At 58.4% G+C, this 19,009-nt stretch overlaps 2 protein-coding genes across 2 annotated transcripts in view; one reads left to right on the forward strand and one right to left on the reverse strand.

The window, feature by feature from the left end:
- Window positions 1-8,711, forward strand: part of CDH23 (cadherin-related 23) — a 205,391-nt gene extending 196,680 nt beyond the window's left edge. The window contains exons 51-69 of the mRNA XM_010580010.1: window positions 156-293; window positions 449-568; window positions 1,013-1,190; window positions 1,975-2,186; window positions 2,720-2,914; window positions 3,234-3,344; window positions 3,529-3,658; window positions 3,842-4,105; window positions 4,230-4,391; window positions 4,508-4,764; window positions 5,046-5,143; window positions 5,244-5,364; window positions 5,542-5,621; window positions 5,952-5,992; window positions 6,300-6,360; window positions 6,804-6,933; window positions 7,016-7,138; window positions 7,318-7,431; window positions 8,385-8,711. Of these exons, the coding sequence (XP_010578312.1) occupies window positions 156-293; window positions 449-568; window positions 1,013-1,190; window positions 1,975-2,186; window positions 2,720-2,914; window positions 3,234-3,344; window positions 3,529-3,658; window positions 3,842-4,105; window positions 4,230-4,391; window positions 4,508-4,764; window positions 5,046-5,143; window positions 5,244-5,364; window positions 5,542-5,621; window positions 5,952-5,992; window positions 6,300-6,360; window positions 6,804-6,933; window positions 7,016-7,138; window positions 7,318-7,431; window positions 8,385-8,711 (2,862 nt within the window). The remainder of the gene's footprint in view (window positions 1-155; window positions 294-448; window positions 569-1,012; window positions 1,191-1,974; window positions 2,187-2,719; window positions 2,915-3,233; window positions 3,345-3,528; window positions 3,659-3,841; window positions 4,106-4,229; window positions 4,392-4,507; window positions 4,765-5,045; window positions 5,144-5,243; window positions 5,365-5,541; window positions 5,622-5,951; window positions 5,993-6,299; window positions 6,361-6,803; window positions 6,934-7,015; window positions 7,139-7,317; window positions 7,432-8,384) is intronic.
- A 1,850-nt stretch (window positions 8,712-10,561) lies between these two features.
- LOC104839574 (proactivator polypeptide-like) lies at window positions 10,562-14,284 on the reverse strand (the record flags this gene model as incomplete). The annotated part of the gene is given in 14 exon segments (XM_010579937.1): window positions 10,562-10,651; window positions 10,741-10,848; window positions 10,964-11,089; window positions 11,092-11,277; window positions 11,369-11,572; window positions 11,683-11,769; window positions 11,985-12,092; window positions 12,220-12,228; window positions 12,471-12,527; window positions 12,705-12,845; window positions 13,152-13,346; window positions 13,556-13,681; window positions 13,767-13,844; window positions 14,150-14,284. Coding segments are annotated over 14 exon segments (1,596 nt in total), but the record flags the coding sequence as incomplete, so codon positions are not given.
- Between the last annotated feature and the right edge of the window lie 4,725 nt (window positions 14,285-19,009).

Consider the following 19,009-nt stretch of genomic DNA (forward strand, 5'->3'; position numbering starts at 1 on the left):
AAGAAGATGGTCAACCCACCAATGTACTCTGTGTGAACGTCTTGTTCTGGGTCCAGCTGTGCCCATCCCTGGGTGCCACCCTACGCCCTCGGTTACTGCCTGCTAAAACAGCAAGTGATGAAACAACCGGTCCTGCCTGCTCCCTTTGCTTGCAGAAAGCTGTCTTTGAGGACGTGCCATTGGGTACGGTCATCCTGAGGGTCAAGGCCACGGATGCAGATTCTGGGCGTTTTGCTCTCATCCAGTACAGCCTGGGGGATGGAGAGGGCAAGTTTGGGATAAATCCCAACACGGTAAGGAGCCAACCGAGGCTGGAACAGAGCGGGGAAAGGGAGGGGAGGCTGAGATTGGCCCACCTTGTGCCTTGCTCCCACACCTCACCTTCTGCCCCTTCTCGAGTACCAGCTCTGCCAGACGAGGTCCACCTGAAGGTCTCTGTGTGCTGCAGGGTGACATCTACATCCTGTCAGCCCTGGACCGGGAGAAGAAGGATCACTACACACTGACGGCCGTGGCCAGGGACAACCCTGGGGATGTCTCCAGTAACCGTCGGGAGAACTCTGTGCAGGTAGGGCTCTCCTCCTCCCACCACCGCTCGCGTGCTGGTCACCAGCAAGAAGGTGTTAAACCTCAGGCCTTCCTCCCCAGCGAGCTTGCTGGTGGCTCGCGGAGGAATTGGGCAGAAGGAAGACCAGATGATGCCAGGGGCCGTGGGGTGGATGGTGCAGGGGACTTTGTGCCACGGGGACAGCACGTCAGCAGGAGGGGATGGAGCAGGAGGGGCAGGGAAGGGCGACGCTATTGTCTGCAAGTGCTCCGGCGTGAATGGGTGCCCCGGCCGCGGTGGCCCCCATTGTTGGAGGCAGGAATTCAGCTAGCAGAGCTAAACGAATAGCAGGAAGGGCACCGTGCTCCTGCAGTGGAACCGCAGGTCACGGCAGGGGTATGGCCCCCGGGGGCTGCCCGGCTGTCTCCAGCCTCACGTCACCCAGCTGGCTGTGCCTTGTCAAAGGTGCTGATCACAGTCCTGGACATCAACGACTTCAGGCCCCAGTTCAGCAAGAGCCAGTTCAGCACCAGCGTCTATGAAAACGAGCCGGCAGGGACATCGGTGGTCACCATGACCGCCACTGACCTGGACGAAGGGGATAACGGCGTGGTGACCTACAGCATCGAGGGCCCTGGAGCGGGTAGGTGCTGGCAGTGGGGGGGTCCTCCCCAGGGAGGAGGGTTATGATGAGGAGCAATTGGAGGAGACATGGGGGCCAAGCCTACATCCTGCATCCTGCCGATGGCTTGGAACAAGGTTGTGCACATGCTCCCAGAAGTGATACCGAAAGCGTGCAGCTACGTGCTTTCGATATTGCTCCATAGTTCCCAGTTCCTCATGGTATGGCATGTTATGGCTTTGCCTGCCTTCATCCTGCAGCCCAGCCTTGGCTTATCCTCTTGTCTTCCCCACCCCAGCAGGACTTTCTATATACATGTGTGTCTTGGAGCAAACTCGCTACATGCTTTAGAGGAAATCTAAGAAGGGCTGGGAGATTGCAGGTGGATAGTGATAGTGCCTGAAATCCAGTATATCTCTGCACGCTGAGGAGTGCTGGGAGCCAGGCAAAAGCCAGCATAAATGTAGAGGGGAATGGCAGAACATTCATTTTCCTGAGTCCCATGGGCTCTTCTGACCACTGCCCTGTGCCAGCCTGGGTAAGAGTGAAATGCAGCCAGGGGTGGCCTGGGAGCACTGGGCTCTTGGCACTGCCCGGTGGCAGGGATGCAGCAGTGTGCAGGGATGCTCTGAAAACTCTGAGGTCATCCACATCCCTGGCCTCAGGCAGCCAGCTCTGCTCCATCACTTCTTGACAGGAATTTCCCACCAGTGAGAGGTGTGCTTCAGCTGGTATACTGGTTTCTAGTCATAATTTATCTGGTGCAAAGTGTCCTGAGCCAGAGATGTGTTTTTTCTGCCCGCAGAGGCTTTCAAGATCAATAAAGACTCTGGGCTCGTCGTGTCCCGGCGGCGCTTGCAGTCCTATGAGAGGTTCAACCTGACCGTGGTGGCCACGGACAAGGGACGTCCCCCTCTCTGGGGGACCACCATGCTCCACGTCGAGGTCATTGACATCAATGACAACCGCCCCATCTTCGTCCGCCCGCCCAATGGCACCATCCTTCACATCAAGGAGGTAAATCCCTTGAGAGGGAGCAGGGGTCATGGCATGCCGATACCGTGCCCGGGAGCGCTCCTGCCTACTGGTGGCAAAATCCATTCTCCATCTCCACCAGGGATGAACCAAGACCTTGATTTAACATGTGGCAAGAAGGTTTGGGTCATGGGGCTGGAGAGTCAACAACAGCCCCTCTCCATATGGGCAGACAGGGATGCTGGGGCAGCTTTGGGAACAGAAACCCCAGCAACACACAAAATAAGGAAACAGCCGGTCGCTGCATGCCAAGCCTGTTTATAAACAAGGGCCAAAATGCTGACATTTAAGATGTTTCTCCTTTCTGCGAAGCCAGACTTGGCTCAGCCAGTCGCGGGCGCATGCATGGAGCAGCCACCGTGCCGACGGGAATCATGGCTCCACATTGCCAGTCCCCAGTTGGGTTTTGGGCAGCGGGAGCCAGCTGACCCCAATACAAGGGGGTTTGGAGGGGCAGGGGGAGCAGGGGGCTCATGTGCAATGCTGGGGCTGAGGGGCTGCACATGTGCAAGCAGGAGATCCCCCTGCGGTCCAACGTCTATGAGGTCTACGCCACGGACAAAGACGAGGGCCTCAACGGAGCGGTGCTCTACAGCCTGCTGAAAACCGGGGCAGGGAACAAGGACTGGGAGTATTTCAGCATCGACTCGGTCAGCGGGCTGATCCAGACGGCCATGCGGCTGGACCGGGAGAAGCAGGCGGTGTACAACGTGAGCGAAGCAGCAGTACACCCTTGGGGTGGCTGGGATGGTCCTCGAGGCTGCGGGTCCGGTGCAGGGTCGGCGGGATGCAAGCGATGTGGTGGGCACGGGGTCAGCTGCCGCAGTCGTGAAGATGTCACACCTTAGCAGGAGCTGGGTGGTTATCAAGTGCCATCGGGGAGTTGCATCCTGGTGGGCCAGCTCCCAATTCCCTGTTAAATCCCCCCAAAATCCTCCGCCACCCAGCTGTTCTCTCTGTCCCTGCCTCAGCAAGGTCTCCTGGCCCACAAGGCTTTGCCCAGCACAGCCCTTTTGTCTCTCTCCCCAGCTGATCATCGTGGCCTGCGACCAGGGCCAGCCAGCCTACGAGACCATGCAACCCCTCCAGGTTGCACTTGATGACATCGATGACAATGAGCCCGTTTTCCTCAGGCCACCCGTAAGGCGCCAGGATGGAGGGGGTGGGACGCAGGGGATGCAGGGATGGGGATGCCGGCGAGCACATGTGATGAAGCATGCACCCCTGGGCATTACCACGGTGGGGAGCACGATGGGATTTGTCCACTTTTATTTAAAGCCAACTCAGTGCTCCTAACCCTCCCTTCTCCCGGGGTCTCTGCCAGAGGGACAGTCCCCAGTACCAGGCGCTCTCCATCCCCGAGCACTCGCGGCCGGGCACTGTGGTGGGGAACGTCACTGGTGCGGTGGATGCAGATGAGGGCTCCAACGCCATCGTCTACTACTTCATAGCAGGTGGGTGGCGAGCGGGGAGGGGATGGGATGGGCAGCTCTGCGTCCCCCCGCACGCTCCTCGCCAAGAGTTTCCATGGCCCTATCATCTCCTCGCTGCCTTTCTGCCCTGGTCAGCGGGTGAGGTGGCGTTTCAGAAATGCCGAGCCTGAAGGGGACTAACTGGGCACCCCTTTCTGCACCCAGCTGGGAACCAAGAGAGCAACTTCCAGCTGAGCCGAGAGGGGATGCTGCAGGTCTTGCGAGACCTGGACCGGGAGAAGGAGCCATACTACTCCATCATCGTCAAAGCGTCCAGCCAGAGGAACTGGTCCCCTCCTCAGGGCCAGCAGGCAGGCAGAGCCCATCCCTGGGACCTCAGCGGGGATCTGACCCTTCAGGAGGTGCGGATCTTCCTGGATGACATCAATGACCAGTCCCCCCAGTTCACCAAGTCGGAGTACACGGCGGGTAAGGGGTGCCAGGGGCTGGGGGGGCACCAGGAGCCAGAGATGCTCTGGAGAAAATCCAGCCTGATGAAGGGGCAGTGAGAGCCAGCCTGGCCCCAGGTCCCTGTCCGGTCTCTCTCTCAAAGGGGTTGCCACCGACGCCAAGGTGGGATCGGAGCTGATCAGAGTGGTCGCAGTGGACGCTGATGTGGGCAATAACAGCCTGGTCCTGTACAACATCTTGGGCATCCGCTACATCAAGCAGCACTCCAATGACTCCGAGGAGGTGGCCAACATCTTCAGCATTGGTGTGTACCCTGCATGCCACAGGAGCACAGGGCCATGGCCAGAGATGTTCCTATGGCCAAAGACGTCCCCATGGCCGGGGTGACTAATCCTGGGCTTGTGACCGTCCTTCCCTCAGGAACCCTTGATGGAGTCCTGCGAACCTTTGACCTCTTTACGGCCTACAACCCTGGCTACTTTGTGGTGGACATCATGGCCTCTGACCTGGTGGGCCACAACGACACAGCCATTGTGGGGATTTACATCCTGCGGGATGACCAGCGGGTCAAAATCATCATCAACGAGATCCCTGACAAAGTCAGGCAATTTGAGGAGGAGTTCATCAGCCTGCTCTCCAACATCACGGGCGCCATCGTCAACACGGATGACGTGCAGGTAACTACTCACCTTTGAGGTTGCTTCAAGGGGTAGGTAACCTTCCACATGGTGCTTGGGAGGTGTCCTTTGAGGGTTCCCTGTCTGTATAAACCATAGACACCCCTGAGCTCTGAAGGTGACGGATACATCCCAGGCTGGGGTGTATCAAAGGGGTCCAGACCAACCCCATGCCAGGCTTGAGGGTCTCTTGCCACATAAGCTTACCTCGGGGCATGCTCAGGAGACGCCCCGGGAAGAGACACCTCTCCTGCATTGCAGACCTTGCTGTCTCTCCCCAGTTCCATGTTGACAAGAAAGGCCGGGTGAACTTCGCACAGACAGAGCTGCTGATCCATGTGGTGAACAGAGAGACCAACCGCATCCTGGACGTGGAGCGGTACGTCACCTGGCCCACGACCCAGCCCATCGCCTGGCCCCTTGAGTCCTCAGGGAGCCTCATTAACATCAAGATGCCCAAGCAACCCTTCTCTTCCCAGGGTGATTCAGATGATAGACGAGAACAAGGAGCAGCTGAGGAACCTCTTCAGGAACTACAACGTGCTCGATGTGCAGCCCGCCATCACCGCCCGCGCCCCGGACGACCTCTCGGCTCTGCAGGTAACGGCCCAGCTGGGGCTGGTGCTGGCTGCTGCTTGTACGTGGGGCAATGTCCCTTCCCATCTTCCATGGCCCTCCATGGCCTGGAGAGATGTTTCACCCAAATAATTTTGAGCAGGTGCCCCCCCCTGCCAGGTGCTGGCTCCATGTCAGATGTTGCCACTTTGTCTCTCCTAGATGGCCATCATCGTGCTGGCCGTCCTGCTCTTCCTGGCTGCCATGCTCTTCATCCTCATGAACTGGTACTACCGGACAGTGTGAGTAGCGCTCGGGCTCTGCCCTGCTGGCAGCAATCCCTGCCCTGGGCCGGGGGGACCCATGTAGCTGCTCCTGGCGCTGGCAGTGCCAGCAAGCAAAGGAGGACATCAGCTTCCCACACCTTCTGCAGCGGGGCTCAGCCCAGGTTCAAAAATTACACCTCTTCCCGCAAAATATACAGTTTTAATACTGATAGCACCTCTCCCCGCCAAACTCACCGTCCTTATAGATAGAGGGGCTGTTTGCAGGGTTACTGCAAATCTGTGTTCCCCTCTCTTTTCGAGCATCATCTTTATTTTCTTCCCTGATTCGCTGTGTTTCTTTTGCAGGCACAAAAGGAAATTGAAAGCCATAGTGGCTGGCTCCACCGGTGAGCAGTGTTTGGGGTTTTCCAGCTGCATGAGACAGCAGGGTGCATGAAGAGCACAGAGGGGGTACACAGGGGATGTCAGCAGGGTGTAAATCAGAAGCGATCCTGCCCAGCAAGGCGCGATGGTGGGAGGCTTTTCTCAGCATCCAGGGTCCGCATTATCAGCTGCATCCCAGCGTGTTTGTCATGCCACCGGTGCCTTTCTGGTCACCGAGTTTCCATCCCCGATAAAGAAGTGCCGCCCCATGGTTTGCTGCTCAGCCTGCCGCCTTGCTGCCCTGTAACCCCCACCCCTGCCTTTTTGCAGGGAACAGAGGCTTCATGGACATCATGGACATGCCAAACACCAACAAGTACTCATTTGATGGGTGAGTTCTTCCCATCCTTTCCCTCCCCGGCTTGCCACCTTGCGGGATTGCATGCTGCTCCCGAGAGGGGGATGCCTGAATTTTGCAGCCCGGGATGCGCGGGAGGTGGAGACACGATGCCTCTCTGCTCTGCGGAGGGATGGGGCCAGGCATGCCGTGTAGGGCATGACTCTGGCCCTGGGACGCGTGCTTGCCTTGAGAGCTTTCAAAGCCAAAAGACCTTGTGCCTTCTCCTGTGACTCCATCTCTGCCAATACTGGCCAGGCTCAGGGTAAGCGGAGATGACGGGCGGGTGACGACACACATCTGGATCCAGAGCAACCGAATTCATGCCTGCACAGGGCAGGAGGAGGCAGCGCAACCTCAGCATCCAGGCTGTGGATGGGGTTAGGGATGCTGCCGCTCTTTGCTTATGCTGAGGGCTGCTCCTCTCCCCTGGGCAGGGCCAACCCGGTGTGGCTGGACCCCTTCTGCAGGAACATGGAGCTGGCAGCGCAGGCGGAACATGAGGACGACCTGCCAGAGAACCTGAGCGAGATCACTGACCTCTGGAACAGCCCTGCTCGCACCCACGTGAGACACGGCCCCCACCGGGACACCTCCTACCCGCACCCGTCACCCACACCGCCTCCTCAGCCGCTCTCTCTTCCCCCAGGGGACCTTCGGGAGAGAGCCCTCGGCGGCCAAACCCGAGGATGACCGCTACCTGCGGGCGGCCATCCAGGAGTACGACAACATTGCCAAGCTGGGGCAGATCATGCGGGAGGGACCCATCAAGGTGAGTGATGAGTGCGGGCATCCTCCACCGAGGGGTGTTCTCCTACCGCTCCTGCTTCCAGGTTCATGGCTGCGGCGCCAGAGGGTGATGTTCCTCCAAAAAATGCTGGGATGAGGCCAGCCTCCCTCTGACCAAACCGTCTCCCTTGCGTAACCCATCATCTCTCCCCCTCCACCCAGGGCTCTCTCTTGAAGGTTGTCCTGGATGATTACATGCGCTTGAAAAAACTCTTTGCCCAGCGGATGGTGCATAAGGCCACCGCCAGTCAGGGGGACCGCTCCTCGGTCTCGGAGGTAGACGGGACGTGCATGGGCATGGGGAGATGCTTGCCGTGCCCTCTGGGATGCAGTGTGTCTTCCTGGCCCCGCAGGCTGCGGTCACTCCCCATGGCCGCTGTCCCCATCACCCAGTGGTCCCCCCACTCCCTGCTTGGCCAAAATGAGCCAGGCGCTGGTTTTCCACTGAGCCTGCCTGTTCCCTGCAGTGCTCCAGCTCTCATGACCCTCTGTGATTCCTCTGAGCATCGGCAGCACCCCCTTCCTCTGTCTCTCCCACCCTGGGGGAGGACCCCCCCTCTTCGCAGGGTGGGCTCTGTCCATCACCTCCCCATCTCTGCCGAGGCTGGCCAAGAAGTTGCAGGTCCCTGCACACATGCGGGGACAGCTTTCCTCCTCTCTGCTCCTCTGAGCTTATCGACCCAGCAGGTTTTTGAGGCAAAAAGGCTGGGACAGATGGTTTTGGTGCAGGAGGGCTGATGTGGGGAAAAAACAGTTCCTCCCGCAGCCTTCTCCCTCTTCATGGGGAGCAAAACAGGGGGCAACAGAGTAGAGGAGAGCAGTGGAACAGGAGACGCCTTTCAGCCCTTCTGCCCCCCAACCCCCCAGCCCATTCAACCTTCCCTTGACGCCTTTCCTTGTCTGCTTCTTGCCCCACCACCCTCATACAACCCCAAATCCCAGCCTGGGTCCAAAACCACCCCCTTGGCAGCTGCGGGGGCCGCTGCAGGACATACCACCCGGGTGGCAGCCAATGCCCGAGCCAGGGCACCCACCCGACAAGCAAGTGATCTGGCTGGAGGTCGTCATTGCGCTGGTGGTCCTCCTCACCACGCTCTGAGGTTGCTTCGGAAGAGGAGGGTCCCGTCCCTCCTGCTGGGCTCTGGCATTGCAGGAGGTTCGGAGGCAGGGAAGCCAGGATCTGGTCTGGCCGCAGTGGTGATTCTCCCTGCTCTGTGGACCTTTTGCAGCTGATCCAGAAGGAGCTGGAGGAGGAGGAGGAGGAGCGCAGCCCCAGCCAGGGCAGCCTCCGCTTCCGACACAAGCAACCGGTGGAGCTGAAAGGTCCCGACGGCATCCACGTGGTGCACGGCAGCACAGGCACGCTGCTCGCCTCCGACCTCAACAGCCTGCCCGAGGATGACCAGAAAGTGCTGGGTCGCTCGCTGGAGACTCTGACCGCCGACTGCGGGGGCTACAGCGACCACAACGCCCGCACCGAGTCGGCCAAGTCCACCCCCCTGCACAAGATGCGGGAGGTGATCATGGAGAGCCCGCTGGAGATCACCGAGTTATGACGAGCGGTGGTGGTGGTGCTCCTCTAGGCAAGCTGGGGCCGGCGGGGATGAAGCACGGACCAGGGGGCCGTGGCGGGGGCCGGGGGCACCCCGAGACCAGCGCTTGGCCCCCCCTTCCCCTGCAGAAGGAGTGCAGGCCAACCGATGCAGTTCGCTCGGGCAGCCTTGGAGAGCTTGGCCCCGGGAAAGGGCTCTCAGGACCGGTATGCTTTTACTCACCTGTCATTTATCCATGAAAGCATTAAATTTTTTTTATTTTTCTTATAATTTTTTTTTTTAAAAAAAGAAAAAAAAGAAAGAGAAAAGATAAACAAATCCAATGAGTCCAGGCTGGACAGGGGTGAAGGTGCAGTGAAGGTGCGGATGATGTGCCGCTGCAGCATCCCCAGGCAGAGGCTGGGGACAAGCAGCCGTCACACCTCAACCACGGGCATGGGGAGGGCCGGGGCAGCGCAGGGAGAGGCCAAGTCCATTTGGCATTACCGTCACCTTTCCAGCAAGGAAAGACCCCCTCAAAAAAAAAAAAAAAAAAAACAAACAAAAACCGAAGACATTTCTCCATTTTGCTGGCTTTACCAAAACATGTTGCGATGTCGAAAAAGAGAGAGACTGACAATAACTGGGGCTTCTGGATGTGGAGTGCTCGTGCGTGTCTTTTCTTGCCCTTTTCTTTCCCCTTCTCTCTTGCTTTCGGGTTTGTTTGTTCGGGGGTTTGTTTCCAATCGTAACCTTTGTGGAGAGTTTCGGGCACGGTCTGTTACGGGACTCAGAAATACACTGTCTATGGCTTTGGGTAATCTGTCTGTCGTCCTTCCTCCCCTGCCACGCCGCACCAGATTCATCATACCCAAACCACCTTTTGAAGAGAAAAAAACCCTTTTTCCATTAATTCACCCCTCAATCCATCATCTTCGCAAGATACCACCCCGGGTATTGCTGCAGCCCGGATTTTGGGGGAAGCATCAAACCTCCCCCAGGTTTGCCCCCCCTTGCTGCACCGCCAGCCCCCAGGAGAAGGAGAAAGGAGACAACCAGCCGGGCTCACGGGAGGAGTTTATTTGCAGTGAGATGCTCCCGTGCACACTCAGGACCGTGGGCATCCCCCCTCCTGCAGCAGGGGGGGACGAGCCAGCACCCCACTGCCCCTCACAGCCACGGCTGGGCTGGCACAGGACCCCCCCCGGTGGGCATGTGTGCATGAAAGGAAATCTTTGCCCCCAAGCTCACTCATTTTTTGGTTCAGGGGATACTTAAAATATATCTATATCTCCAGCAGTCAGCCGGACACAAAACCAGTGTACTGCAAATGTCATGCAAAGCCGGGCATTGCAGGTAAATTTAATCCACTTTGTTTCTTTAACTGGTGACCAGGGGGGGAAAAAAAAAAAAATAATAAAAAGCCACCCCAATTTGAAGAGGGACCAGAAAAGGACTGTGCTTGCCAAAAGCCAAGGGACCTGCGGCGTGAGACTGCCAGCAGCCAGGACTGGGGGGGGATCCGGTGTTTGGGCAGCAGAAACCATCCCAGCCCGTGGGGATGGATCAACATTGCAGGATCTGGGCTTTACGAGCGGTTCAGGGGGGGATGGGGATGGGGATGGGGATAGGGATGGGGATAGGGATGGGGATGGTGGGATTTTGCAGGCAGCCTCAGACACAGTGAGGCTGAATCCTCAGTCCTGAAAATACTAACGAGTCCCTTAACCTGATTTGGAAATCCAAGCCCCAGGGGTGGAAAAGGAAGTGGCAGAGGTGGCTGGGGCACCCCACAGCCTCCGCCGGGGTGGTGAGGCCGGTGGGCTCCTGCCATCGCTGTCCACAGGCACAGGCGCATCCCAAGGGAGGGGGTCTGGGATCCTGAACCAAAATGGCAGAGCAAGCCCGACCGGCCGGGGAGGTGGCTCCTAGTTCCATAGGTGACGCCGGCAGTGCTCGACAGCCTGCGGGAGAGATGGGGAGGGATGGCGGGGGGAGACAGGGACCCCCAGCACCCTGCCGACCCAGGGGAGGGGACACGGCCAACACTTACGTGGCACTCGACCGCTGTGGCCATGTTCTTGCACCAGTAGTGCGGGCCCCAGGCACAGGGGTCCGAGCCCAGGAGATCCTCCTCAGGTGAGTCACAGGCTCTTATTTTCTGCATTGTGAAGGAAAAGGATGGGGGGGGGGAACCCCCATGAGCACTGCTAGGCTTGGACTAAAGATGCCCATGTGCGTCCGGGCTGCAGCACCCATGGTACGGGGATGCTTACAGTGCAGACGAAGTTGGGGTCCATCATCTGCACGAGAAGCCGCACGGCCGCTGGTTCGTACTGCACCACGAGCGCTTCGCACTGGGAAGGAGAAAGGGGGTGAGGCCGGTGTCGGGGGCGGGGGTCCCCGCTGGGATGGGCACTAACCCCCCCTCCCAGCTCACCGTGCCGGTGAACGGCGCGGGCAGAAGCTCGCAGCCCTTCTCCAGCACGTCACCCAGCTCCGCCAGCGTCTCGTTCTTCAGCAGCTCGTTATCAAAGTAGGTGATGACAATCTGGCAGACGTTGCAGAAAGCACCCGCGCCCACCGCCAGCTGCTCCAGCGCAGCAGTCCCTGCGGGACATCATTGAAGAAGGGGGGGCATTAGCACCCTTCTCCTTGGGGACCCGGTGTCTGGGTGCCACCCAGGTCCCCCCCAGCTCACCTCGGTGGGCGTCCCCGGCGCGGGGGCAGCAGCGCAGCATGGTGCAGACGGCCACCGGGTCGGTGGCCTCCAGCAGCATGATGACCACGGCTTTGCCGTAGGAGTCGACAAAGTCCTTGCACTGCCCGATGACGCCGTGGGGCAGCATGTAGCACACCTTCTCGATGTCGTTCACCAGTTGCTCCTGCCGGGAGAAGGCAGGCAGAGGGAAACCAACCCCCCCCTCCCCGCTGCTACCTTTGGCCCCCCTCTTTCCCAGCCCCGTCATCCCCGGACCGCAGCGGCGAGGCTCACCTCCGTCACGTTGTTCTCCAGGAGGCTCTCGGCCGCCTTCACGGCAAACTGGCACAACTCACACAGCGGCGTGGTCCCCTCCCCGTCCTGTCGGGACAAGGCAGTGGGATGCACGCCGAGCCCCCCCAGAGCCACCTCCATCCCACCCAGCCATCAACCCTCCACAAAAGACATTCCACACCTTGGAAAAATGGAGATGCTTGAGGAAAAAAAAATAATGCAAAATTAAGCTCCCCTTTCCTGGAGTTAGTTTGGATTTTAAGGTGCATGGAGGAGTCGGGGGGGGGGGAGGCCCTGCTTACCCCTAGCGTGCTCAGGACCTCCGTCACCTTCTCCGTGAGCAGCGTGTGGAGCGGCAGCGCCGAGGCAGAGGAGCAGAGTCCCAGCTGGCCACACAGCTCCATCGGGTCCTGGGGGGGGAGAGAGAGAGAGACATCCCAAATCAGGTGGGCATCACCCCCCCGAGAGGGTGAGCCTGTGCCCCCCACTTCCCCATGAAGGGTGATTTCAGCCCATCGGGGCATGAATCTCATTTACCTCAGCCTGCTGCCAGTGGAGGGGCCAGAAAATGGCAGGAAAAAATGAAAATACAGAAAGAATTACAGCAGTTGCAAGCCAGAGAGAGGGGAAAGTATTTTAAAGTTTGTAGGAATATAAAGCAGTAGGTTTAAATAAAAAAATGAAAGCAGGGCCCCGCATTTGCTGATGAAGTCCCCTTGGCTGTGTTGCTCGTGTCCCCCCCCACTCACCAGCACCCACCCACCCCTGGCAGCCCCTCACCCGCTTACCATGTACTGGAGCAGCCGGGCAGCCGTGTCCGCATATTCGGCCAGGTAGCCCTTGCACTGTGCGGGGAAGACACAGCGTCAGTGCCCGAGGGCAGACACCCCACCACCCTGCCTGCACCCCCCCCCAGCCCCCTGGGTGCTGCTCGAAAGCAGATGGCTGCAAAAGATGCGCCCGTGCCACGGTGACATACAGGAGGAGGAGGAGGGAGCCCACGGGGTGCTGGCACCCTTTACCTCCCGTGCCAGGTCGGGTGCCAGGTCCTCGCACGCCTGCTCGGCGTGGGCTTTCAGCATCTGGGCGAAGGTGGCGTCGGTCCCCAGCTCCAGCTGCACGGCTGCCACCAGCTGCAGGCAGTGCCCGCACACCTCTTCCGTCTCCTGCGGGACAACATGGGCAGGGACACATCAGTAACCCCCCCCAAAATATAACCGAGCACCCCCAATGCCCGCATTTGCAGAGCTGGGATTTAAATGCCAGTCGCAAGCTGGGACAGCTTTTTGCTCCCCTCCCTGCATCTTGCAATATCCCAGCCCCAAACTGGTGGCACCCCTAATAGATGCCATTTCAGCTGTGCGGTAATTTTAATTTTATTTTTTTTTAAATTATTGTTAAATAGGTGATACTTAGATGATTCTCGCCCTTGAGTAGCATCAACGGCGTTCTCGCCTGTGCCACAGTACCTGGTCCTCGCCATGAGGCAGGTCCTGGGGATGGAGCAGGAGGGGCACATTGGCGATGAAGGGGGAGACCAGGTCAACGAAGTCCTGAGCGGGGCCCGTGGGGGCCGGCGGCGGCTCCTGAAACTTCAGGGCCCCCGTGGGACTTTCCCGGGGCTGGCACAGCTTGATGGTCCCGCACACCACCTTTGGGTCCGACTGGGGGAGCAGAAGGGTGGGGGGCTTAGGGGGCCACATTTGCCCCATCACCCTGCTCCCCCCCATCCCTGGGTCATTTCCATCCCCATCTCCATCTCACAAAGGTTTTGTCCCAGGCTCCAAGAGCATCCCTTGCCCTGCAAGACCCCAAGACATCCAAAACCGTGGGAAAACGCAAATCCAAGGGGGGGGGTCCCCCAGCTGGTTACCAGCACTTGCTTGCCCAGTTGGATGAGGATGAGGATGCCAGTGTCTACCATCTTCTTGCACTTGACAGACCAGTCCTGGAAGGGCAGGTACTGGCACTTCTTATCCAAGAAGAGACGCAGCTTTTCCTAGGTGATAAGGGAAGAATTGAGGGCTGGGCTGACCCCACGGTGGAGCGGGGAACATGCCAGCCCTGCCCCAGCCCTAACCCACCTCAGTGCGGTTGTCCTGCAGGATCTTGCCCACCACGGAGACCACCACCTGGCACAGGTGACACGGGATCCCCTTCTGCTGAGAAAGGGGACGCGTTGGGATGCTGCCACAGCACCTGGACACCCCCCACACACACTTGCTCCCCAAATCGTAACCCTTCATCCCCAAAACAGCCCCTTAGTGGGCACTTGGGAATATCCCAGGGTACCCGCTCTTTGTCGCTCACCTGCAGACACATTGCTGCCCAAGAACATCAGCGGATGCTCCTCTGGGTGCTCAGCACTGGGGCGGGCAGGCTGGGATTCTCCCCCCAGCCCCATGTTTTGGGGCAGGATGGACACATCCCTCCCTCCTCCTGCATTCCCCCCCCCCAGCGTGGTTACCCCCAGGCCCTGGTCCCAGACGGTGATCCGGCAGAGCTGCAGTGCCCCACATTTGGCCGCCGTCACCACGTCCCGGCACCAGTCCTCCGGTCGCTCGCTGCATTCGTGGAGGGGGCTGGCCCCGGCTGCAGGTGGGGTAGGAGACCGTCAGCCCCTGGGGCACCCTGAGACCACCTCCTGCCCTGCACCGACCTCCCCACCAGTGCCCCAACCCCAGCCCTGCCCCACGAGCCGAGGGCGATGGTCCTCACCCTCCCGCTGTGATTCACCCTCAGCTTTTGCAACGGTGGTTGGGTTTTATAAATTATTTTTTTTAAAGCCAGCAAAGGCCGGCTTTGCCGGGCCACCGCGTGCTGCCAGCTTTTCCAACGGGTTATCACAGCAGCTTTGGGCCAGCATCAAAAGCAAAGCGAATTTGGGGATCATCCTCAGCCTCGCGGCACCCTTCGACACACTGGGGAGGCAACCGGTTATAAAACCAGTAATAAATCTTGCAAAACGAGCAAAGCGGGGGCGCCGGCGCTCGGCCCCGTGCAGCAGCTGGTTAGCCACACCGCGGCTCCCGGCAATGATTGAGCAACCCCTGTTTTGGGTGGTTTTCTTTTCATTTCCTCCCAACGACAGCGTTTTCTCCTGGCTGCAAATCCCCGGCGTGGCAGCGGCAGCATCCGCCACCCAGGCAGCGCGGTGGCATGGCGCAACGCCGGCGGTTTAATTGCCACCTTGGCGTCTCAGGATTCATTCGCGATGGGGCAAGTGTTTATTCCCGCCGGGGGCTGTGCCCACTCAGGATGCGGCCGGAGAGGAGGCAAGGAGCCGGTAGAACCCAAGCCCTTTGGCTGCCCTGCTTTGGCCAGGAGCTGCTCCAGAAAGTTGGGGGGCATGTGGGGAGCAGCACATGAACAGAGGGACGGACATACCCTGCTTCGTACCCTCTTCCAGCCGGCATTTCTAAGCAAAGCACAACCCCACCAGAGCAGTTGCAGCCAGCTTTTACCACCCGGCCCTGGCCGTATGATTTTGCACAGCAGGAATAAAGCCAAAGGCAGAAACTGCTCCTTCCACCCACCCTGCCCTTACCAGGTTTCTCCCCAAAAGCTGCTTTTCCTGTATGCTGGATTCTAGCAACGCCTTCGGCTTATCCACAGGACGTGTTGGGGCAGCAGCTTGAGATGCCGGAGCCCACCCCAGCAAATCCCCAAGAGTGGGGGCCGTGGGGAAGGGGCTCCCAAGCCCCCCACCAGCCCCACCTGCTCCCAAAAGTGCTGGCGCAGCTCGGCAGGTGCCGGGTGGTGTTTCAGCCCCGATTACCCCATCGGGCTGACAGCAACACCAGGGCAGGAGCGAGCCCCGGGGCAGGGCGAGTCCCCCCCGGTTTCCCATGCACGACTTCCCACACACCTCTCCAGCAGCGCGATGCCGCAGTCACTGCATCAGCTGAGAGATATATATTTAGGTTTCTTTTTTTTTTTTTTAACCCTGGCGCTGGCATCAGGGCAAACAGGAATGGCAAGTCAGCAGAAGCGTTAAGGGGCAGCACCAAAAAAAAAAAAGGAGGAGAGGGGAGACAACAACCCCACAGGTTGTTTCTGAGCAGGTCCCACCTGACCCACAGACACAGGCATCTCTCGCAGCCCCATAAGGATGCTGCCAGCAATGGCATGGGGGGGATGAGCTTGGTCTAAAAGACACCAGTGGTTTGGACTTGCACCTTTCTGGCTCACGGTGGCTCCCAGCTCAGCGCTTACTCAAGCTGAAACTCGGGCAACAAGTGCTGGGCCAAAAAATAATAAATACCAATCATAACACCCCCACTGCTGAAAGCAGGGGAGCTTCCCCAGCTGCAAAGCATCGCCATGGGGCAAGCAATTGGGGCAACCGGTGGCCCATGAGCTCTCCTCCACGTTTCAAAGCCATGCCAGAGCTGCCTCATGCTGACAGACACCCAGGGTGTCGGACGATACAGTTTTCGGCAAAGCCCCGGCACGGGGCGAGGCAGGGATGCTCCCACGCTGCCATGGTGGCCCCAGGCCAGCCCTATCCCTGGCTGCCAGGCCCCCAGGGTGGGGTGGTCTTTGCTCCAGGGGGGGGAATCCAGCACCGAGCTCCAGATCTGACAGGGCCATGCCAGCATTACGTAGAACCCCGGAACGCACCGGCCAAGCCGGCAGAGCCTGGCAAGCAGGTTGTGACGTAAAACCCAGGGGTGGCGGCGTGGGCCCCAGCGACCCAGTTCTTGGCCTGGCGCACGCCTCTGTCACGGCAAAAGCCATCAATACACTCTTCCCAGCATCAAAATCCCTCTCCAAGGCTTGCAGCGGCCCCCGGTCCCGCAGCCCGGCCGTGCCGTGCCATGCAGCCGAGCCACCGCTACAAGAGCCGCCCCATGGCTTCCAGGGCAGGCATCGCCCGAAGGACGGACGTGCTGCGCGTAGGTGAACTTTCCTGCTCTGCCTGTTGCCGGCTGGAGCACCTTGGCATATCCCCCACCACTGCCAGGCCACGCGTGTGCAGTCACGACTCCTTCACCGCAAAGCTGGCGCCTGGGCAGGTCACGTCAGAGGAGCCCAATGGGTCAAGCCTGGGGTAATTAGGGAGCAAAAGGGGATCTTCCCTCTAAAAGGTGGGATCTTCCCTCTAAAAGGTGTGGGGGGGTTGCCTACAACAGCAGAGCTCCGTGGCTTCCCCAGGGAAATTTCCCTGCAATAAGTCATTTCCCCTCAAGCAAGGACCAGGGATCTGAAACAGGCTTTTCCCAACTTGTTTCCTGGGGATGGGCAGGGGATGAGCTGGGTATCACTTTCTCACTCTTATCAGGGGGATACCTAAGGAACAGCAGCGTTGAGCTCACCTGGAGGAAGATTTGCTCACCCATAGCCAAAGCCCCAGTGGTGAGAGGGCTCCAAAGGTGCATAGGGCTGCAGCATTGCACCCCATCACCCTACCTGGAGCTCAGCAAGCCACAGCAGAGGAGGCTTCCTGCCTCCCACACCTTGTACAAGGTCCCTAAGGAAAGGGGCAGCTTCAGGTGGCACCGTGGTCACTCCGTCATGCAAGGACAACAACATGGTTTGCCCCAGACCACATCTACGCAGCCAGGTCCCAACGCCAAGGGCAGACGACAACGCAGCCCTCTCCCCCATCACTGCCGAGACGCCCCATCAACCAGCCTCCCTCCTTCCATGCCCCGGCAAAACAAGCTCCATCTGAATCCCCAGTGTCTGGAGAAGGGAAGGAGCAAGCCACTTTTTGCCCCAAGATCATCTTTAAGGGCAGAACTTGCAACGCTCGCGTCCAGGTGGGCAAGAGGTAAAGCAGCCGGTGGTGCTGCCTGCCCCAGCTCTCCTCTGGCCCACCTCGAACACCACAGAGGGACAAGGAAGCACGCTCTGGAGCTTAAACGCTATAGCTGGGAATAGTTTTGGGGTTCAGAGGGGATTTCTAGGCTCTCCTCAAGTCCTAGCCCCAGGCCTGGCCTTACCTTGGTAGGAGCCCAGGCACACAGAAAGGATCAGCACCCAGCCACTCCATTTGCTCTCCATGCCGTTCCTAAGATAGTCCTCAGTGGCTGGTTCGTCTCCCGTGCTGCTCCCAGACTGAGGAATCTTGGATGGGTTGGGAGTAGTGAGAACCCACACCTACGCAGGGCAATTACCACACCCCTCTCCTTACGCCTTGATTATAAAATCATCACCAACCTGCAAGTGGAGGGAGGGACCAGAGCCAGGCAGGTATTCCCGGGAAGTCAAAACCAGCCCAGAACCTGCTGCTCGACGCTAACCTCGCCCCTCCTGGCTGCAAAGGGTGGGCACAGCAGCGAGAAAACTTGTCCTAGTGCCATGGGATATAGCCATTTTCTGTGCCCTCTGCTGAAGAGAGCATCATCCCTTACAAAAAAAAAAAAGGTCAGCAGTATAGATATTAAAGACCGGCAAATTTAGGACAAGTGAATTAAAGCGTAGAGGCAGTCAAGTAGTTCACGTAAAGCATTTAAATGACATTTCATTCAAAATAAAACAAGGAATTAAAACGAAAGGAAAGCCACATTAAATGCAAGTCAGCACTGAAGCCTGATACCAAGCAGCTTCAGCAAGAACTCCCTCCAGCCTGCTCAAGGCAGAGAAATTGCAACACAGGGCTGTTGCCTCACATCAGGCATTGCGTTCATCCAGGGAAGAGAGCGACGATGGCAATCCCTGGCAAGCCTCTTGAACCTGCAACTGCACTCAATATAACAAAGGCTTGATGGGACACGCATGTTTCGAGGTGATGGCAACTCAATGGGAACCTGAATCCTGCCATTCAGCCCCAGATTCCCAGTGACATTTTGGGACATGCCTTCTCCTGGCTCTGCAGCAAAGGGGAAGCTAACAAGATCCTTCGGCAACTAGCACACAAGGAAATGAAACGCACAAACTTGTCGGTTTACAGAAGTTTTTATTGTTCATTAAGGAAGCTTTTGTGCAAAAATCAAGACAATGTTCTTTAGAAAGCAACTGCACGTGTCCCCCCAGCATAACTCAAGCAGGTCAGGTGCCACAGTCCACAGGAAGGAAGAAAACTAACAAGGCTCCCAGCACTAGCACAGGATTTCCCCTGGTTCACCTCACCTGACAGGTTGCTAGCACGAATCCTTCACTACTAAAAACCCAAGAAAATTAAAACCTTGCCAACCCATAAGAGCAAGTGTCAATCCATCCCCACCTCCCCCCCCCAAAAAATTCACATTAAGAGAATGCCATCCAGTTTAAAAGATCAAATACTGTACTACATGCCATGGTGTAACACAACCCGTACCTCCAGGGCAGCAACGTTGAAGGGAGCCCATTTCCTATCTGGCATATCTACCCCAACTGGGAT

This window comes from Haliaeetus leucocephalus, unplaced genomic scaffold, assembly GCF_000737465.1.
Source record: "Haliaeetus leucocephalus isolate CR32 unplaced genomic scaffold, Haliaeetus_leucocephalus-4.0 Scaffold687, whole genome shotgun sequence".
Classification (NCBI taxonomy): domain Eukaryota; kingdom Metazoa; phylum Chordata; class Aves; order Accipitriformes; family Accipitridae; genus Haliaeetus; species Haliaeetus leucocephalus.